Source organism: Melanostigma gelatinosum (genome assembly GCF_949748355.1).
Source record: "Melanostigma gelatinosum genome assembly, chromosome: 9".
Lineage (NCBI taxonomy): Eukaryota > Metazoa > Chordata > Actinopteri > Perciformes > Zoarcidae > Melanostigma > Melanostigma gelatinosum.
Genome location: NC_136642.1, coordinates 13,130,249 through 13,150,807, shown reverse-complemented (window position 1 = coordinate 13,150,807; position 20,559 = coordinate 13,130,249). Strand labels below are relative to the sequence as shown.

At 42.3% G+C, this 20,559-nt stretch overlaps 1 protein-coding gene across 2 annotated transcripts; it reads right to left on the bottom strand.

Moving 5' to 3' along the window:
• Nucleotides 1-3,733: 3,733 nt before the first annotated feature.
• plekhg4b (pleckstrin homology domain containing, family G (with RhoGef domain) member 4B) lies at nt 3,734-20,247 on the bottom strand. 2 transcript variants are annotated; one of them, XM_079275798.1, is made up of 22 exons: nt 19,108-20,247; nt 15,483-15,686; nt 14,617-14,740; nt 14,112-14,205; nt 13,525-13,611; nt 13,215-13,331; nt 12,716-12,814; nt 12,355-12,497; nt 12,092-12,230; nt 11,880-12,002; nt 11,613-11,777; nt 10,559-11,430; nt 10,095-10,344; nt 9,669-9,758; nt 8,718-8,942; nt 8,324-8,494; nt 8,059-8,236; nt 7,829-7,945; nt 7,142-7,417; nt 6,727-6,950; nt 5,596-5,665; nt 3,734-4,097 (listed from the first exon to the last, which is right to left on the bottom strand). In XM_079275798.1, exons 1-21 carry the CDS (start codon nt 20,123-20,125, stop codon nt 5,621-5,623), a joined length of 4,761 nt encoding a protein of 1,586 aa, XP_079131924.1. In that variant the 5' UTR covers nt 20,126-20,247; the 3' UTR covers nt 3,734-4,097; nt 5,596-5,620. The 2 variants fall into 2 exon arrangements, with proteins under 2 accessions (XP_079131924.1, XP_079131925.1); XM_079275799.1 differs by lacking the exon at nt 5,596-5,665.
• Nucleotides 20,248-20,559: the final 312 nt, after the last annotated feature.

The following is a 20,559-nucleotide window of genomic DNA, read 5'->3' as shown; positions in this document are numbered from 1 at the left end:
TGAGCTGCCTAATAAAAAAAAGAGAAAAATACTGCATTACAACGCTGCAAGTCGAGGACAAACATACAAGTATCAAGCTATGAAATACTCTAAGATGATGACTCTTCTTGTGTAAGAAACAATTCAACTCACTCCAAGAGGTTTAGGTTTCCCTTTGACAGCAAAGACCTTGTAGGAATCTTTGTACACACACTGAAATGTCTCCGGCATCAGTTGGCCCTCTCCAGCGACCCTCAGACTCCCAATCGGAATGGTGATGATCATTGATTCATCGCATGCAAACGTCTTCTTCATTCTCCTGTGAGCACGATGGAAGCAAAGAATGTTGAAGCAGTTTTTATCACTGTGACGATCTGCTGTTGAGATTTTCAGTAACATACCTTTTTATTCTTCTCGTCTCTTGATTCAGACCTGAAATTCTCTGCTTTGTCAAAATGAGCTTGACAAGGAAATGACCTGGCACACCAATTGCCTTTGTGTCTTTACCCCCACACACACAAACTCCTCTTTCTCTCACGCACACACAAAGACACACATATGCCCACACAAAATGATTTTGTGCAGAATGTTTCGGAAAACATTTAAATATTGATATTTTAACTTGTTTATTTTCATAAATATGAAGAAACGTGTGTTTGTCAAGTCAGAAATGTTGTACCGTGACATAGAAGTTATGGCACTGAGGGTTTAAGATGATATTGTAGAAACCACTGGCAATGAGGAAGTTAAGATATGAGGTGACATCATCTTTCAAAGTATTTGCAGGGAAGTGAAAATCATGCCTCAAGAGTGAAGCACTTGTTTGTGGCGAATACAGAGTGCGAAATATATAGTACTTCTCAAGCCAAACGAGGTAAGCTATGCATTGAATTGCACTGAAAAAAAGCTTTGTTGTACATATTTGCAATATGAAATATGAATTTGCGAGCAACTAAAATTGTACATGTAAGTAGATCGAACGTTTTTTTGTGAATGTTAATTGCGTCTTATAAGAAACAAAAAAAGAGTAATTCCGCTAAGTATATGAGAATTAGACTGTTGGGAGCTGCAATAAACATTACCGTAATTAATATGTTTAGATTTTATTGACACTTCTCCTTTAATTGTTTTGGGTGTTGATTTAGTTCCATTATTATTTTCAAAGCTGTACTTTGTGGCGAAATAGTGAAATATATCTCTCATATCTCATCGGCCTTATTTACATAAAAGAAGACAAAAATTGAAATATAAGGTAATCCAACAACCCAACAACAAGTGTCTCAAAAACGTGAATCATCACCTCATTTTGTCAGCATATCTTCATTTTCGAAAATGTATTACAGGACTGTTGTATGGCATTGCATTGGTGTTTCTACCTTTCTGGTCACTCAGGACAGGAATCACAGTACAAATTAAATAACACATGCACTAAAAACCATCATCTCTCCAGGTCAGAGAAACACCATGGCCTGTGCCGATGTCGACATGGACATCCATGGAGGTGATCAGGCGCCAGGCAGAGCCAGGCAGAGAGAGCCGCCTACGATGCTACATTACAAGGCTTTAGAGCTCATGCCAGACTACAAAGGGCCGCTGCATGACTTGCTGCAGAAACAACCTGCTGTGTTGGGGGTGAGTGACAAAACTGCTCAGGATGTCATGCCAATAAACAAACCCTCATATAAGGTCATATTGTTGAACTATTATGTTGTTTTAGTCTCAAAATGTATATGACCCCTGTAGATATCGATGGCTGAAGAGCAAAACCTCCTGTCTGAAAAATGCCTGGATCATTTTGCAGATAGGATCTTTGCAATCTTTCCATCATTTGGTGCAAGTTGGAAGAGGTTCTACAAAATGATGCTTTAAATTAAGTTTCAATAAAGGGCGGGATTATTTTAAAACAGACTGAATATGAACAGCCTTCCTTGTTCTCATCATCCAAGGAAGTAAGATGGAGGATTTTAACGGCCGTGTATTATAATATTCTACTTTGCAAAGTCCATGGATTAGTGATCACAATGTTTTACTCATTCCTTCCTGTGTGATTTCACGTCTCAACATATTTACAACACAGTTTATGCAAGGTATCACAAAAACATTAGAGGTGCAGTCAAGGAGGATGTCCAAAATGACTTGTGCTCATTGTGCAGCTTTGGACAGCAGCAACAGGAAATACTTGGTTGAGGGTTTTGTGGTATTCTACCTCTTAAGCGCAAGCGCTCACAAAATCCTGTCTTTGTAACACTGTGAATATGCGCACAATATTATCAAAGGTAAAATCCATGTTGCGTCATATGCTTATCTATTATCATGATTTGGATGAAAATACATCTCATTTGGGCAACAAGATTCAGATTTTTTTTCTGTATAAATGTTCCAAAAATGTTGGCAATTATGATGCATGTGACATACGGACATGTTGTCAGGAAGTGTCTCTGTGCCTCGGTCAGTCTCTGCAGATGGTGAGCGGTGTCCTCAGTGTTGGAGTGGGAATACTTTTTGCAGTAACCCAGGAGATGCAACAATCCCTTTTCACGCTGTTCAGACTTTCCCACCTGACCGGAGCACTTGTAAGTCTCTGCTCAAATTGCTTATGTTAAAAAAAAAAAAAAACAGTAAAACTATGAGGTCCTCTCGAATTTTGTGAAAACAAATGATCAAATGTTAACTTGTCTTCAACATAGTGACTTTGCATTTTTTTTCCTCTGCAGTTCTTCATTGCTGGAGTTGTTTCCAACCTGTTGTTCAAATATCCAGAGTTGCTACCTGTAAGTACAACTACAATCCAAACAATTTACAACAATTAGGTCATTAATAAAAAATAAAAGATAACGTATGGCTAATGTTCCAGGTGTCCCTCATGGTCAACTGCGGCTGTATTATTGTAGCTGTAGTTTCGGCTTGTCTGATAAGTGTTGACCTGGCTTACTGGAGTCCCGAAAATGATCAACATTTGAGGGTAAGACCATGAGACGAGTGTGACACAATTACACACTTCAAACTGCTTACTTAACAATAGATATTACATATATTTGCTCATATAAAACGAATGCATACTTGATAATGTTTGTGTTTCTGACAGATAGAGGTGCTGGAACTTTGTGTGTTGGGACTCGAGGTCTTTCTCTCTGCAATCCTTTGCTTCTGGTTCTCTAAAGAGAAACTCACCAAATCACCACGATCAACCTCACGAAGAAGACATTGAAGAATTGAATACTTCAAATGAACTGTCTGTATATAAATTACCAGGAGGCTATATATTAGTGTGTAAAAGAAGTTAGGCGACTGTCTTAGCAGACGTTTCGATTTTCTTCGTGTGGCTTTCTGCTCTGTCTCATTTGCCAATATTGGCTCTGAAACCCCTGCTGAACAGCCCGGGCCTGTGGTCTGCGTCTGATGTTTGACTCGGACTGAGAACACAAGACTTGTGGTAAATGAATGTCAGCTTCTCTCATGTGAAGGAAAAACCACTCTTCAACCTCTGCGTCTCTCTTCGTAACGGTAGCAGTGTGCCTCATCGCGTTGCTTTGTCGATCTATATGCGAGGGTGTCTGTGTGGTTTGACACTGCTCTGTTAACAGTGGAAATATCTGCAATGTGTTTTCAGATAAACTCACACTTCCAGTTTCTTTCACAAAGAACGCTTTGCAGAACTATGAAGGATCTGTGCGTTATAGGCATTAGCCACTGGTGACAATACTTAATTTCAAGTATAAAAAGGCAAAGAAATGATTACAACAACATGTTTTAAACATTTTAATCACCTGTACAAAGTTGTCATAACAGAAGACTGGCAACAAAAGAAAGATATTGTCTGGATAGATCTGCCTGCTATTTTTTGTTTGTATGTAAAATACATTTACAAAAAGAAAAACCTCATCTACAGTATAAACACAGAGTCATATCTAGCTCATTAAATGAAATGTACAGACCACTGACGTACCATCATGGCAGTGTAAAGTATGTGTCAATTTCCAATTTACAGTATCATAATGAAATGTCAAACAATAGTTCCATTAAAGTCTTAGTGCTGCGAAGCTGGACTCCTCTTATTTTCATCTCCTGGTCCTGATATACAAACTACTGTTGCATCATTCAGCTTCAGGACTTCACAGCTGTGAAGACAGAAGGAACACACAAGAAAGGGGATTTAGAAAAACGTCTTTTTGCACTCAAGTTATTTTGTTTTGGTCAACATGCAATATTAAGAATGTCAGTCAACAAAAGGGCCTCTTAAAACTCCTTTAAACACCTTTTAGTTGTAAAACGGAATTATATAACACATCAATTATCGATTTTGTCAAACCAATAATTCGGTTACCATAAATCTGTAAAACTGTTAGTAATAACAAAAGTGTTGCTTTTCAGCAAAATGTAAGTCGTACGGTCGTTTGGAGATAAAATGAGTTGTGGAAAGTTGAACATGTAACTCAGCCAATTTCAACATTATTATCTTATTGTCAAACTTATTGTCAGATGATATTTTCTTTTAATGCTTTACTCTGGCAGCACAATCAAAGTAAAGGGGAACACAATGTCTTTTCCTGAAGTGCTGAAGGAATGTTATTGTCAAAAACTGTATTCATCTTTCATACTAATTTAAAATATGTAACATTTTATTACTTTCTGCTAAATGTTTTAGATTACATTACAATGCTTTACAAAGGACAATACACTGTGAATGACTTCTACCACTGACTAGAGCTTGAAAAACAAACAAAGAATGTTTCATAAAAAAAGTACGACTAAAATGTGCAACAGCGGAGATTTCAGGGAAGCATATTTGAAAGTATTAAAAATTAAAAAAAACATTTAACCTTTATCAAAACATGTAAAGCAGCAAACAGACGTTTGTTTCTTTACTCTATTTGATGACAGCATTATGTATCTAAGAGTGTTTTTTGTTTCCTACTAAAAAATTAAAAGTTGAGCACATACATCTATATCTAAAATAGGGAATCATTTTTTTTAAGTATAGATTCTGAGTGTTTTACTGCCATTTAGGCGCTACAACAAAGAGCAACACCAAAGTTCTCATTTCTTTCCACAAAAATGAAATTTGCCTCAATGAAATTACAGCGAGGCGGTTCTCATTTGGCTCAGTTTTTATGCTGCCATTTGCATTGAAATATTTGATGCATATAATCTGGTGTTGTATTGTGGTTTTACAATCAACAAATAAATCCTGATTTGAAAAATAAGAGACAAATAAAAATAACAAGTTAAAAAGTTTGTTAAAAACACAAAACTCAGGCATCAACAAAAACAAAGAAAATCATGAATGCATTCCAAAGCCCCAAAACAAAGGTTGCTTGCGTGCGTGTGTTCAAACATACACGAAACTCTTGAAAACACAAATTTCACCCTCATGTCAAACGGATGCACGGAGGAAAATAAGAGGAAAACATGAACGGGAGCCAGACGTTTAGAAAACAAACGACCCATAAGGAGGAGAGCCCCCTAACCCAGCAGAACACACTGCCATGCAGCACACAACAGAGGCACCAAAAGCACATTTTCACACAGATTAGTAGTCAGTCGGGTTCGTCACAGTTGTTAATGAGTCTGTGAAGTGAACAACACATATCCGCTCTGGTGACAATGGTTACTTACTGAGCTAAAATCCCTCAGCTCTGACTCAGACCACAGTAGAGAGGCCTACTGCTATATGAGAGGCCTTGCTCTGGTAAAAACAAAACAGCAAAAAGGTGGTGAGTGAAACTGAAGCTTCAAATATTCTCTTCCACGCACAGATCCCTTTCACTCGTAACCTGTTTGGTCCATTTTAACTGAACCCTGGAGCGTTTCGTCAGATAGTCTGGTGTGAAAGCTGTCGATTGAATCCTGGTGCGGACCAACAACTGAACCCGCCTGAAAAGGTGGGTCTCGGCCCACTTCTAAGCGGACTCTGGTCTGGTTCGTTTGTGATGTTCAATATAACTACAACTGCTTTGAGTAGTCTGAAGCTCTTTATATATCCAATTACATGATTTCAAAAGAAATCATCTTTCAGCAAATAATCAACATGGTGTTAAATTGTTTTCTAATCACCCCTTCAAACTTCACTTTTGTTGAGTAAAAGTAAAACTACATTTAGAAAGCAAGAGCACCTCAGAACAATATGATGATATGCAGCTTCAGTTTAACTCCAAAGAGAATAAAGAAGTACAATGAATAAAAATATATAAATGTATGTATTTAAACAAGATACAACATACCAAAGGCCCCAGACTTGAATGCATTTTATCATGTACCAGTGGGAATAAAGTACATTTTGGGATGAATTATTATCCATACTAGTAGTTCACAGCTGGGCTTAAGGTGACTCACAAGATCAACAGTAAAAAATATATAATATTATGGAGTAAATTTGGGGAAGAGTTAAAGGTCTAACGTGTAGGATGTGGCACCATCTAGTGGTGAGGCTGCAGATTGAAACCAACTGAGTATCTTTTAAAGAAAGAAAGACGTCTTGTAAGTACTTCATGGAGTTAACTTTCCCTGAACCAAAAAAAAAACATGCAAATGTTCTGGGATGAAGTGTTCACACCTCTATATAGGCCTTAAATAAATAATACATTTACTTGACTTGAGAGAGAGCAACGGAATATAAATGGGTGTCACCCCAGCTGTGGTTTATACTTCTCATTATACACTCTCATGAAACAACGTGATGTTAGCAGAGGTGTGACTTCAGTTAATCTTAGTACAAACAGATAACAAGGAAGATAATCAAGCACTCACTGCTGTGATGAACTTGGTGCCCTGGGGTTGGAGCTCTTCCTCTTTCTGGAATATCGAAGGAGATGCGATGGAGGAGGAAGTCGGGGAGGAGCACAGGAAAGTAGGGGACTCGTTGTTGTAGGAGTCCATGACGATGCTGGCGTGCCCGGGTATAGTGAGGGCTCTCAGGCCTGTTACACTGTCGCTGGAGGTACACTGGGAGGACGTCTCTGAGCTCTCAGTGACTGCAACACAAAGAGAAAGTTACATCAACACTGTAATACTGAATAAAGCAACAAATGACTCCATTGATGTCCTGTTGAGGCAAGAGTTCAAGGAAGTGCAGTCAATATGCAGGCAGTCACCAAGTAAGACTGTCTTTTTATGCAATTTAAAAATGGCCTTGGGTTCTACAGAAGATATAGTAGCCACTCACTCATGGAGGGCTGGCTCCCGGTGTCCTGCTCCAGCTCATCTTCCTCGATGCAGTCATAGGGCCACTGGGCAAAGGAGGGAACACTGGTCACTAGGTATGGATGTGTGTGCGGGTGAGAGGGTGAGGAGTAAAGATGAAGATTGAGCGAGCCCAGCAGGGAGGAGGACTGGCTGCTGGAGGAGGAGGTGCTGCTGTTGGAGATTGTGGAGTGAGGTCTCTTGAACGAAGTGGTGTGATCAAACGAAGAGACCGCAATGGACGCCCTGGTCCGGGCCTCTGTCGACAGAGACAAACACAGTGAGCTGTGAGATCATGGGAGGGATGAAAAGTGACAAGAATGTTGGAACATTCCTGTGGTTGTTAATGATGATAATTGAGGCATGAATCAGCATCTCCGGTGAGCCATGAAAGAGGGGTATTGTAAAATAGCTTACTGCGGTTGTAATGACTTCAAATCAGTATGTTTAAGATTACAGCTGGTGGGTTAACTTCACAAAACTGTCATTATACTACTGGCACTAAAACACTTGAAAGCAAGAGCCAAGTTTTTGTGGTTTCAGCAAATTTTGTGCATAATTACAACGTGAATCATGAAGACGCAACAAACTGTAGAGAAGGAGAAAGAGGGATAAGAATAATAAAAGTATACTGAGGCTCAAATACACGACGTGTACAAGGACAGCTCACCTGTCCCCTTCATGATATAGTCAATGGCTCTGTCACTGATAGCTGCATCACTTGGCTTAATGTCTATAAAAGGCTTGCTTCCAATCCCCATGGACACCATCTCCTGCATGCGCAACTCTGGAATCCAGAAAAGGAAATCTTTAATGACAAAACCTTCGTCTTACATGGGATAAAGGGCCTGAATGTCACATATACATATATATTCAAATCAAAACTACAATTAAATACACCTCTGTTTCTGAGCGCCTGTCTCCACAGAATCTTCCCTATGATGGCTGTCCACACCGCCTTGACCTCTGCGGAGCTGGCTTGGAGTATAAACGTGTCCTGTGACTTCCTCCGACGGAACCAAATCTCAAAGCGTAGGCCGCTGTCGCCGACATTTTCAGTCATACCTATTTCTGCTGTCTAAATAGAACAGAATGGAGAAGAAACATGAACTCAACTATCCTTTTTCACGGGACCAAAAGTGATCCTCAAACAATAAACTCTTACTTTGAAGGACTGTTTATAGATGTAGAAGTCATATCCTCCTTCTATCTTCTTGGTCTTGCTGAAGAGGATGAGGTCTTCAAACAAGAAGACGTGGCGGAGGTATTTCCTCCGTCCGCACCAGACTATGAATTCATCCTGGCAGCGGAGATGACCCTGCTCTTTTAGGTTCACCTGGAGCGGAAACATGGCCGTTCACATGCGTCAGAGAGAACAATACAATTCCTGGCGGGACTCTGACCTCAATCTGCTGTATACATAACAAGATGACCTCCAATTCCAAAATAGTTGAATGTATCTGCCAGAAAATAATGCTAGGTAGCATTTGGTTTTCATGCTGACATCAAAATATTCATCACAGTAGCACATGGCTCTGGGCTCATGTATTTCTTCTTACATCACAGGCCCGAATGGCATCCATAGCCAGCAGGTCATTGCCATGGCGAAGCTGAAACTTGACCATCTCCTCTGCAGTGCGGAGGTCGCTCAGCTCCTGCTCCTGGGACTGACTGCACTCCTTGATCAGGTCTTTCAGCAACAGCGCATATTTACTCATCCTCTGGATGGGCTTCAGCAAGTAGGACGCCAAGTCCATCTTGTCTCCGAGCTCCATCTGCTTATTCTGGGGAGAGGCACAGCAGGGGTTATTATTGTGTGATGTGTCTTTTGAATATAGGCATGCAAATGTTGCGAGTGAGTCGAACAAATGTCAATTCTGTTTATTAGCCTTTAGATAATTGATGTTGATTTAATGCAGCCATGTTGAGTGTTGGACATGTATTAATTAGATTATAATCAATGCTACATTTTTTTGGCCCATGTTTAAAAATCGAGTTTTAAAAAGCAACATTTCAGCCAATGTAAATTTTTCAACATAAACTAGTAAACAAAGAATCCTTTAAACATGATTATTAAATAAATGTGGCAAAAATATGAAATGTGTGGCACAGTTTACATTAGAAAAAATAAGCGTTTCAGTGCTCACTGGTGGACAAACACTGACATTGTGTCTCCATGAACTCAAACATCTGAGTTCAAATCGTTAAACAACAACAGGGGTTACGATGAAAACTGAGCAGCTCCATCTGCTGACGAAGGCCATGAGAGGTGAATAAAACAATTGGACCTCGTGTTGAGAATTTTTAATATCATGTCATTATAGTTCAGCGCAGTAATATATTCCGATACGAATTTATCCGTGATTAGCGAACGTCGTCCATCAAAACTGGCCATGTCGAGGAATTGCTCAGAATCTAACATGTTTACATTTATTTCGTGTGCAACCAAAATACAATGCCATGTGACCGGCCACTCTATGAGGAATGTTCTGGTGAGTTTCCAGACGCACCTTAAAGAATTCGTTCCCATGGCTGCTGAGCAGAGCGTCGGACTGGGGCTTATTCTTGCTGTACAGCGCATACATTCCAAACTGATCCTCCTGCACACAAGATGAACAAGTTACGACACTAACTACAGTAAGAAGTATGCATTTCAGTATGCTTTGCAAAAACACAATGAATGATTCAGCTCCCAAGAGACTGAAAATATCATTTCATGGGTTCATTATGCTGCTGATGAGTGACTATATGGGTATTGGAACAACAACAGTGTGACAGTGAAACCCTGACACTTTGCATTACGTTGTTTTGAAAAACGTCAGCAACTACAGGTCAACACATCATTACAGTCTCTGCTGTTGGGAGCCACTAGACCTAAGTGCTGTTTTTAGGCTGTCCGCGTGCCGCCTCGGGGCACTCTGACTGTCTGGACTCACGTGTCTGAGAAAGCAGCTGCTGATGGACAGCGGGGAGTGGGCGCATGACTCCAGCTCTGTCAGGAAGTACTGACTGTGGAAGTCCCACAGTTTCTCAACATTCCCGAAAATGATGCTGCGCTTCCCCCGCAGGTCCTGTGGCAAGTCCAGGCGCTCCATCTCGGCGAAATAGTGCTCAATGATGTAGCTGAGAGAGCGAACGTACTCCCTCTCTGTGGAGATCATCTCATCCATTATGTGCTGCACTTTACTGGACAACAAAAAGACACGATAAGCTGTAAGAGTACTCATGATGCACCGGTAAAATGATTAATACAATGCTAAACTTTAGAACATAAACCCCAAAATGATTTCATAGTATTTGTTTTTTTCTGGTATTCTGTCCACGCTCTCTTCATACACTTTTTAATATGTGTAAAGAAACATCCCAGGTCTTGTTTAGTATCAGTGGTTGACTTCCTCACCTGCTCTGTTTCTTGCCCTCTCCGTCACTGCATCTGTTGTTGATCCTGGAGGGCGTAGACATGCTGCGGCTGCGTCCTAATGCAGGGCTCAATATGTCAGGTCTCTGCAGCTTCTTCTCTGCAGACACGTTATTAGCCACCTCCAAGCCCTTGATGTACACACCCGTGTAGCCATTAATGTGGCTGACGTCTGAGTGACCACTGTCCCTCGGGCTCAGCTCATAGCTCATGGTCTTCTTCATGATCTTCTTCATTGGCTGCTTGCGGAGGCGGGCTGCACCGGAGTAGACGGGCTCCGAGTGGCATGAGATGGTCGAGTCGATGGTGCAGTCGCTGTCTGTGTCGTCAAACATGGATGGACTCTGCCTCAGTTTGCTGTCGCATTCGGGGGGAAAGGTGAAGTGTGAGGAAGAGCAGATTGAACTGGTTGGGCTCTTGGAGAAAGGCCCAGCGGAGTGAGGCTTGTTGTCCTCAAAAGTTAATGGTGTAATTATCGCAGGTAACAGCACACACGGTTTCGCTCCATGCTGTTCTGGAGTGGCGGTCTGGCTTTCTGCAGTCTTTGCAGAAGCCGCCGTGTCAACAGCCGTGGAGTTAGGGGCTGCTGTCATGGCTCCGGCCAAAGTCTCTTCCAACTGCTGTTTGGTCCGCTGGCATTTGTGCCACACGGTGTTCCACTGCTGCAGCTGCTGAGGACTCTCCAGGGAGAGCACCATGTTGTTGAGAGTGCTGAAGTTGTCCACGGAGAACTTGGAGGCCTCGGTGTAGTAATCCTGGAGGATCTGCACCACAGATGGCAAAAGACCAACGCCTGAAGTGTCTGGACTCAGGTGGCCAAAATAATCCTGGCAGTGCTCCATCCACTGGTTTGCCTACAGATTTGAAAGAGTGTTTAATCTTTATAACATAGTTAAGAGACGCAGCGTGGTTAATCCTGAAAAATGTCTGGCATAGGTTTCGGATGTAAAGGAGATTTTAAGATTTGAAGTATATGCTAATCCTTAAATGTAGCATAACTTCTGACAGCATATCCACATTAGGTTTAAATACTTACTGAGTCATAGAATTCATACAGGTTGGTTAGGATGTCTAGCTGGGTCTTCCTCCTCTCCACTCTGCTTAAGATGGAGCCCAGATGTTGCTTAAAGTCAAGGAGAACCGAACCTGGAAGGGACTCTGGAGACTCTTTCACCAGCTGCAGGCCGTGTCTTTGCTGGTGCTGTCAGGAAGCGGACAAAACTGATCAATTTAGCACGGATTGTCTTCTACACAAAGGAGGTGGTCCACGAGGCATGTATTTAAAAAGTGTGTCCATATTTACCACTGACTCCTCAAGAAACTGGCCCAAGCTCTCTCGCATCTCCTTAACTTTGGCCACAGACAGCGTTAGCGATTCCAACGGCGTGAGCTGCTTCTCTCCTTCGACGCTGAACCACAGTTTGATCTGGAAAGAGAACAAGAATATCCCGGTTGTTGAACGAGAAAAACCGCAGCACAGATAACAATGTCAAGAGCGAAACAGCTGAAGCTCACCTGTTGGGTTTGCTCCTCAAACGAGCACACCTCCAGCAGGCTCTCCAGCTGTTTCTGAGACTTGTTTGAGAGGATCACAAGCTTATGGACTTCTTCGTCTACTTGGTTGTACAGTGCATTCAACATGTCGACAGCATCTCTAAATGCACAAAGAAAACGATAACAGGACAGAGCGGGTTATGAAAAGTCTGTTTTATTATCACCACAGGTTTCACTCATGTTGGCTCGTGTGGTTGAGAGTCGAACCCTTTTTTCTTCAGTACCTGTAGTTTTCATTCTCACAGGCCTCTTCCTTCCTGATGCGGGCGAGGACAGTTCCTCCTTCGAGACGCAGTCTGTTCAGACGGGTGTCCTCTAACACGCACTTCATGAGATGCCTCTGCTGTTCCAATACCTCCGACACCTCCTGAATCAAACATGCACGATGGTGAACAGAATCAAATGGATGTAAAAATGAATTAAGTGAAATATCTGCTTCATTTAAAGCACAAAGATCATGGAAGGTCACCATAAAACAAACTCCTGAACTGTTTACTCCAGTTAAGAGGCCAGAGAGAGCTATTGTGAATCAGTGGAGACACATAAATCAGTAGGAAAGAGTGCCCGCGGGGGGTCGGGTCTGACCTCCGAGGTCTTCAGGTTGCCGCTGCCGCTCAGTGTGCTGATAGATTCCTGGAGGGAGGAGATAGATGCGCTACAACTGCTGGCAAACGGGTCAATTTTCTGTGAGAGAGATAGAGAGAAAGAGATTGAGGGAGATTATGAGCACGAGCAGTGTCAAAACATCATAAATGACTGGAGCCCGTCACCATTCTTAAAATTGACAGGATGTTTTGGAGAAAAGTCAAAGATTGGTCCTAGTCCCTGCCTGAAATGCGAGGGATCGATTCAAGAATGGCCAAAGCTGGCCCAGAGAAGCCATTTCTTGTAACTACACATAACTTTTGGCAAAACACAAGTATTATAATTACAAATCTTTTTCTTAGGAACAACAAACACCCAACAACTGAATTTTCATTTATTTTTTTCGAAAGATATCTCCACCCTCGCCAAGCTCTTGAGCAAGTTTACAAATATGTTTAAAACGCCCAGCCACCTCCGTCGCCACCTCCGTCACACCCACCCGTCTGAAGTGGATCCAGTGCTCGTGGTCGTATTGGAAGGTGCCCTCCAGGTCTCGTGTGAGCTGGGTTTGGTCGATGTGCTTCAGCAGGGCTTTTAGAGACGACATTGTTTCAGTCTGTGGCAAGAAAAGCACGAACACGCACTCAGTTTGATAATCTGTTTCATCACAGCCTACAGCGATTAGATAGGAAATCATCAAGTCTCAATCGAGTAACAACTAATTGAATGATTGCAAATCCCTTATCAGATCTAAACGCATCACTTAATAGAACTACCTCTCATCGATCTGATGATGAGTCTTTATCTACCTGTACATCGATGTCTCTCTCAGATTTGGCTGCGGTCTCCTTGTCCACCAGGAAGAGAACAGTGTAAAGTGCATTTGGTGCCAACACCTGAGAAAAACATGCACAAACATTTGCACAAGTGAATAAGATAAAGAACATACATGTAGAATTTGTACAGCTAAACTGACTTACAATGCATGCGTTGTGGTTTACAAGATTATCATCCCGACATCAGTAAGAAAGCTCATCATCATAGCATGGTGATATGTCTCTTGTAAGTCGGCTGCAGCCGGCCCGCTCCCAGTGTGCGGTTAAAAACAAGACAAGTAAGCACAGGCTTCTCCACTAGAGCCCTGAGGCCAGCCTTTTCTTTAGGAACATGTCTTGGAACTGCAGGCAATATGAATGTAAAGGTGTGTTACTTTAAAAAAAACGAACTGAGTCCGAGACTGAGCGGTAGAACAATAAGATATGTGTCAGGAATGCCACAGTGTTATCACCTCGAGACATAGCAATACAGTTCAGAAGACAACGGAGAATTAGCAGGGCCTGGAAACTCTTTGAGTGTGTGTTGGAGGGTAATTACATGTTTTCCACTGCGGGCTCACCTGCAATTCAGACAGAGATGACAACAGAGCTGGAACAGGCTGCTGCCTCCTGCTGTCTATTACAACAGTTAAGCCGTGATCACGCCTTTCTTTCCTGAAACCAAAGTATTACCGTTAGTGGTTTGTCTTTGTCAAACACCTGACTGCATAAAATACAACATATTTATAGATTGGGTCAGAGACATTTTTAAATCCAATAATTCCAATTACACTTGAAAGACAAATATCTAAGAACAGCTACTAGAGAGACTGTGAGACTGACAACTAACACTTTTGTTCATTCTCTAGTTTACTGATAATGCTCTATTTAAAAATACTGACTTTTCATTCATCGACAAGCTCTGAATAACAACTACACTGTTGAGGAACATTGGAAACATGCTAAATGCATTAATAAAGACTGCAAGGGACAGCAGCCACATTCACCTCAGGTGTAAAAAGACAGGTGTGAAAGTTACTGGAGTTATTCTTAACATACACAAAACCCAGAGTATGCGCGACTTACCGCAGCGTGGAATAGTAGTAGCCCAATAAACAGGTGAGGTCACTGACCGTGCAACTCTCACCTGCCCACACCTGAGCTCTTGTGCACACCTGTAGCACTGCCCTCCCACTGCGATCCCTGTTTCCTGGAAGAGTAAATGCCAGCAGGGGGTCAACACTCTTTATGTCAGGAATGTTTCAGCTTTAAGGAGCTCAGTGTTGTCACTCGTTAAAATACTTTCAACATCAGTATTACGTAGTCATATCTTGTGTTTATTCATTTTGTGTTCTCGATAATATTGTGACATTTTGACATTATTTCGGTGGAGGCTTCAAATAAGCCCAGTGGGTTTCCTGCCTCTTCCTGCACTGTAATAATATGTATCTCTGTTATGTTTGTGTATTCTTTAAATTGTGCAAATAAATGAACGAAAACTAAACTAAATCACGTCAACGTTATTCTCTATGTCTAGATCAGATTATAAAGTTACTTAGAAAGAAAGTACTTTCTAAGTTTCTTAAATATCTGTTCAATTAAAAATGAAGGGGCAAAAAATAATGGCCCGAAAAAGAATACCCAGTTCTGCATTTCTGCCTTTTACCACAGTCCAAACACAGTCCAGAAATAAACAACCATTGCTCAAAATTCCCACAAAAGATCATGAACTAATTTGAGGAAAGTGTATGTCAAGGCCTGCTGCTATTTCCCAGCAGTGGAGAAGACGTGGGGTACATCAGGATTTCAAAGCAACTTTTACAAAGTGATTAGAAGGTAATAAGCAATGGAAATGTCGTATTTCATTGTAAAGTGAATGAACTGAAATGCATCAAAAAGAAATGTATCAAGATGAATGAAAGCATCAGCCGTGTCCGCATCGCTAACCCTACCTGGCAGGATCACGGCACCCGATGAGAGTAGCTCTTCATTGACCTCCGACACCAGTGTGGGGAAGGCTGAGTTACTCTCACTGGAGGAGCCTGATGCTGAAGCCGGCCTGATGGCCGTCCCATTGGCAGCTTTTGGACTGTATGGCTCTTCTCCACTGTGCCTGTGCCGTCTGCTCTCACTGCTGATGGTGACATCGCGCTGTCCTGTGGAAATAAATATAAATAGTGGGCACACTTGTGATACTTACTATGCCACAACTGTACAAAAATACTGAGCAATCAATATAAATGAGAAGCCTTCTACCACCTTAGTACTAATCGTAATACGTCATGAATGAAGCAAGTGTTTGTTGGTGTTGACACAAGTGTGCTCTAGTAGTGAGTTCACCCTGACTCACAGAGACCAGGTGTTCAGTCAGCCTGAGTCACGGGTAACTCACTCTTCACATCCTCCTCGCCAGGCTTCTATACCTCGAGGCTGTGTTTATAGGAATGCCCCAGACACAGATCCTGAGGCAGCGAAAGTATCACTGTATACCCAATGGGATACTTCACTGTGCCTTGGCTAAGTACTGAAGGAATGTCAAAATGGATAGCAGAGTATGCACAGTACACAGTAAAGCTGCAACAATGATTTAGTTTAATCGACAATTTGATCGACAGAACATTAATCAGCAACAAATTTGAAAATGTATCAATCATATCAGTCATTTCACAAGCTCATTTTAAGAATCTCTGGTTTTAGCTCCCAAGCAAGACATCTGATTCTTTTACTTTTGACTAGAACTGTAATTTGCATTTTTAACAATTCTCTCAAACCTCTTGGCAAAGCGATTCATCAATGAAAATAACTGGAAATAATTGTCATATTATTTGTTCATAAAAATGAACAAACATGATTTGCAGCCCCACTATGAAAGCAGAAAAAGACAGCTCCAGGTATTTGATTTGTAGTAAAAAAGTGCCACAGTCCGCCTGTTTTGGTTGCCATGTTTGCTGTTTTCCTGTTTGCAGGGGTTGTGACATGGTACACACCTGGGCCCGTAGCGCCCCATGTTTAGAGAGAACAGCAGAAGATCTCCTCGACCAACACACCCCTGAGTAGTGGCTTCTTTGTTGGGTTTTAATTCATAGTTTGTTTCTTTTTACTGTTTTGTGGTCTTACTTTTTGATTCAATGCTTATTCTTGTGGATTAAACACTTTGGGATCTTGCTCTGTGAAAACTGCTATACTAAATAAAGTTGACTTACTTACTTACTTGTTTTGGCAAGACAAAACAAATCTTTGGTCATCTACTTTCTACCCTACCGACATCGCAGACCTGATCTACTCATTCATTTCAACTCATTTTTAGTAAATATATTGATTTCACTGTGAAGTATACTTTTAAGTGTGTCATCCTTGTTAGAGTCTACAAACAGGAACATCTAACATCTCATATAATAAGACCTGTTTTTGGCTTTATATCAGGCTATAATCTGGCACAGTGATGCTTTGAGCATCAAAGCTAGTACCAGCATGCTAACATGCTGATGTTTAGCTGGTGTAATATTTTCTGGGTTCACCGTCCTAGTTAATCATGTTAGCATGCCAGAATTTTCTATTAAGCTCTAACACAAAGTGAAGCTGAGGCTGATGGGAATTTTAATAGCTATGCCAGTATTTGGTTTTGGGATCACCAAAAGGTATAAGGATTCATCCTCTAGGGACCATGAATATGGATTCGTCCTTGTTGTGTGTTGTCTTTTTAAACAGTTTGAGGCCTCTTGTATTGTCCGGCTCTGTTCTGTGACAGTAAACCCTCCCAGCTCAGCCTCTATTGTCTTCAAACAGTCAGTGCATTTCCTGTGCGACTGTGTGGCCAGGATTGTGTTTGCTGCATGTTTCCTAAATAGCTTTGTTTTCAGAGGAAGTGACAAACGTAGAGTAAAGCCTCTTGAGTATTGTCCTGTATGAAAGTCTGTTTTTTGTGTCGTCTGCGGGACACGTTTGTAGGCCGCCAAAGAGGCTGAATCTGCACTGGTTGCTGGAGCTTTAAGTTACTGATCACATAAATCACGCAGGATGTTTTTTGATACTGCAGAGTTTGCTGGCTCACATAATGAGTAATCTAACCCGTCTGGAGTATTTCTTCAGAGTGGTGTGAGTCAGCGCAGGTTAGGTCTTGTGTTTCTGGACTGAATGGTCTCTCCAAAGACACAGGTGTAGTTTGAAAAGCTTATTTTCGTGAATCCCCAGTGGCTGATTTGATTCACAAAGGACACTTTTGTAAATGAGGCAACCCATCTGGGATCAGCACAGCCCCCAGCCCCAATAACACTGTAGGGTCATCTCATTGTGGGATGCTGGGGTCCCTGTGGTTGGTTTACAGGGTTTACAGGATCCTTTGTTGCCTTTGAAATGTCGTTGTGGGAAACCTGCTTTACAACAGCTGAAACACAATCCCCTCTGAGGTAATCTCGGGAATGCAACAGTGATGTGATTTAACTACTATATTTTTGCTGTACATATTTAAATGAACGTATAATCAACTTTATTTATAAAGTCAGTACTAACAGCCTTAACTATGGTCTAGCTTTGTCCAAAGTTAGGATTGAGAGATTTGAAATAACTCTTCACCGCACATTTCAATTCACGGAAGAATCTGTGTTTTGAAAAAACAGCATGATTCCCTAGGTGGTACTCTCACATCGCCACTTTCCTGAGCTACCCTGTATGAACCAACACAAAAACAAAGACTGACAGTAGCAAAGAAAACACACGGTTGTGAGTAAGTTCTGTTTCCAGGGGAGGGCTGTACCTGTACACTGAACGTGCCAAAAAATACACAGTGGGCTTTGAATAGCAATCTGTCACGAATGGCAGCGTCAATGCTTCAGGGTTATGGGTTGTCTCAACTTAAGACTCCAACTGCAGCCACCTGATGAATAACCGCTCCTGCTGCGGGGTAGAATTACACACCCTCATGAGAAACCTCCATTATCTGGCTGTTAAGAGTGAAAGAGTGGTTAAGAGTGGTTTTAACACCCTCAGGTGAGATTATTTGATAAGCAAGAAATGATGAGTCATGGACTGTTATTATGGTTCAACCACTGTTGGAGAAAAAAAACATATATTTCCATTATATATACAGCACTCATTCCTACTGAAGATTTAAATCTTGAAAGAGTCTTAAATGTATACCGGTAGTTTAATTTCCCAAAAAAAGCCAACCAATCTCCCAAAATGGCCTTTAGTTTGTAGATGTTTATTGGGGACTATTTCAGTCATGGGTGTATCGTGTGTTTTTATGGAAGCACCATCCTGTATATCGGATAGACTTTTTTTTAAAACCACAGTGCCCATGTTCATTGTGATGAAGGAACATGCCCCCCCGTACATCAGTGTTGTCATACATGTTAAATGCAGTGGAATAAAGAATATTACTTGAAATGCAGTCTGAAATGTAAAGTACAAGTATCACAAAACTGTGCAGTACTTGGGTAAATGTACTTTTGTACTTTCTACTGCTGGTGAAGCCAACAGACAAAGTATTTGCAAGTAATATTAGCAACTTAAATGGGATTTTTGTATGATGAGACATTAAGAAAGCAAAAGGTTAAACATCAGTGCAGCATCACATACCTGACTCCTCTTTGCTGTTTCTCCTCTCAGAGCCAGGAAAAGCCGCCTCCAAATCGAGCTTCCCAAAACGCAGAGCGTAGCCATTGATAAGCTTTTTGGGGGAGGGGCTAGCTGAGCCTCCAGAAGAGGATCGTTCCCGGTGGCCTTTAACCTGGCCTGCCTTGTTAGTCCTCTCCAGTGACTTTGAGCGTCTTTCCGCCCGTCTCTCTGCGCTCCTCAACCCCCTCTGTAAGTAAAGTAAAGGTGTGCTGGGTCTGGAGTCATCCCCACTGAGCCAGCTCCGGCCACCCAACCTCCGAGATAAATGTTCTCTGGAGGAAGACCGGGTGTCGGGGCTGCTTCCTGGTGTCACTGAGCTCTCTCTTAGACCAGCACCGTGCTCTGGGCTTTCCTCCAGAATAGATTCAGAGCTGGACCCGAGGCTCATGGGGTTCTGCAGGGCCTCCATGTAAGATTTCCTGAAAAGTCTCCTGCTCTCAAATGCAACAGAGTCCCTTGGCAGGCGTCGTCGAGGGCCAGGGTTACTGAGGTCCGTACTGAAAGATAGCATCTTGGACCCTGGCCTGCTCTCTCTCTCACCACTATCCTCACTTCCTATTCCACACTCTTCAGTGGATCTTTCAATTGTAATGATAGGTGTAGTAGTGTCCGGTGAATCAACACTGTGGTTCTCACTGCTGGGGTCCAAGAGGTGTCTGTTTGGGGAGGTGGGCTCAGAGAAGATGGAGTCAGTTCCCTGAGAGTGCAGAGACTCTCTGGAGCTGCGGTGGCTGTCCAGAGTGCCTGTGGATCCGCTGGTGCTGCAGGTGCTGAGATGGCCGCGGAAGCCACCTCTGCTGCAGCGTGCTTGCATGATGGCGTCCGCCGTGCTGCTGACAAACAGTGGGTTGACCACGTTCTTCCACGGCGTCCTGTACACAGCCGTGCCAGTGGTAAGCAGACAGTTCTGTAGTGGGTGCAGGTTACGGTCACGTGTTACATTCTGCAAGAACTCAGCTGTGAAGACACTGCCATACATGCTCTCTGCGACGGTGACTTCTGTGATGGCCTGCCCACTGACCGACAGACATTTTATGACTAGCTTAGCAGTCTTGCGGCCTAAAGGAACAATCTGTAGGTAGAAGTCTCCTTGCTTCAGTCGCACTTTGTGCAGAGGGGCGAGCTGCAGGACGACTTTCTCGTGGATGCAGAGAGGCCACCCCTCATGATAGAACAGCAATCCTCTGAACCTCACCTGAGAGAAAACAGAGAAATCAGTCACTCCCACAAAAGATTATCATCTGTGCGTCGTGGCTTAGCTGTGGTATGACTGACATCTGCACAGCTGTGTTCAAACACATGTTTAACTTTAATGGAGCGGCAAGATGTTTTCATGGGACGCACTGGATGAATCACCGTCAGCGATCACTCGACGAAGGAGGAAAACCTGTCTGATCAGGCCTGGCTTCATCC

What these genes read in the sequence shown, in the direction of transcription:
- plekhg4b (XM_079275798.1), bottom strand. Translation starts at nt 20,125, where the DNA reads ATGTATGGCAGTGTCTTCACAGCTGAGTTCTTGCAGAATGTAACACGT. An exon ending in TTGAGGAGCAAACCCAACAG is followed by an intron (nt 12,003 to 12,091) that starts GTGAGCTTCAGC and finishes TTCTCTTTCCAG; the next exon opens with ATCAAACTGTGGTTCAGCGT. An exon ending in TCTATAAACAGTCCTTCAAA is followed by an intron (nt 8,237 to 8,323) that starts GTAAGAGTTTAT and finishes TGTTCTATTTAG; the next exon opens with ACAGCAGAAATAGGTATGAC.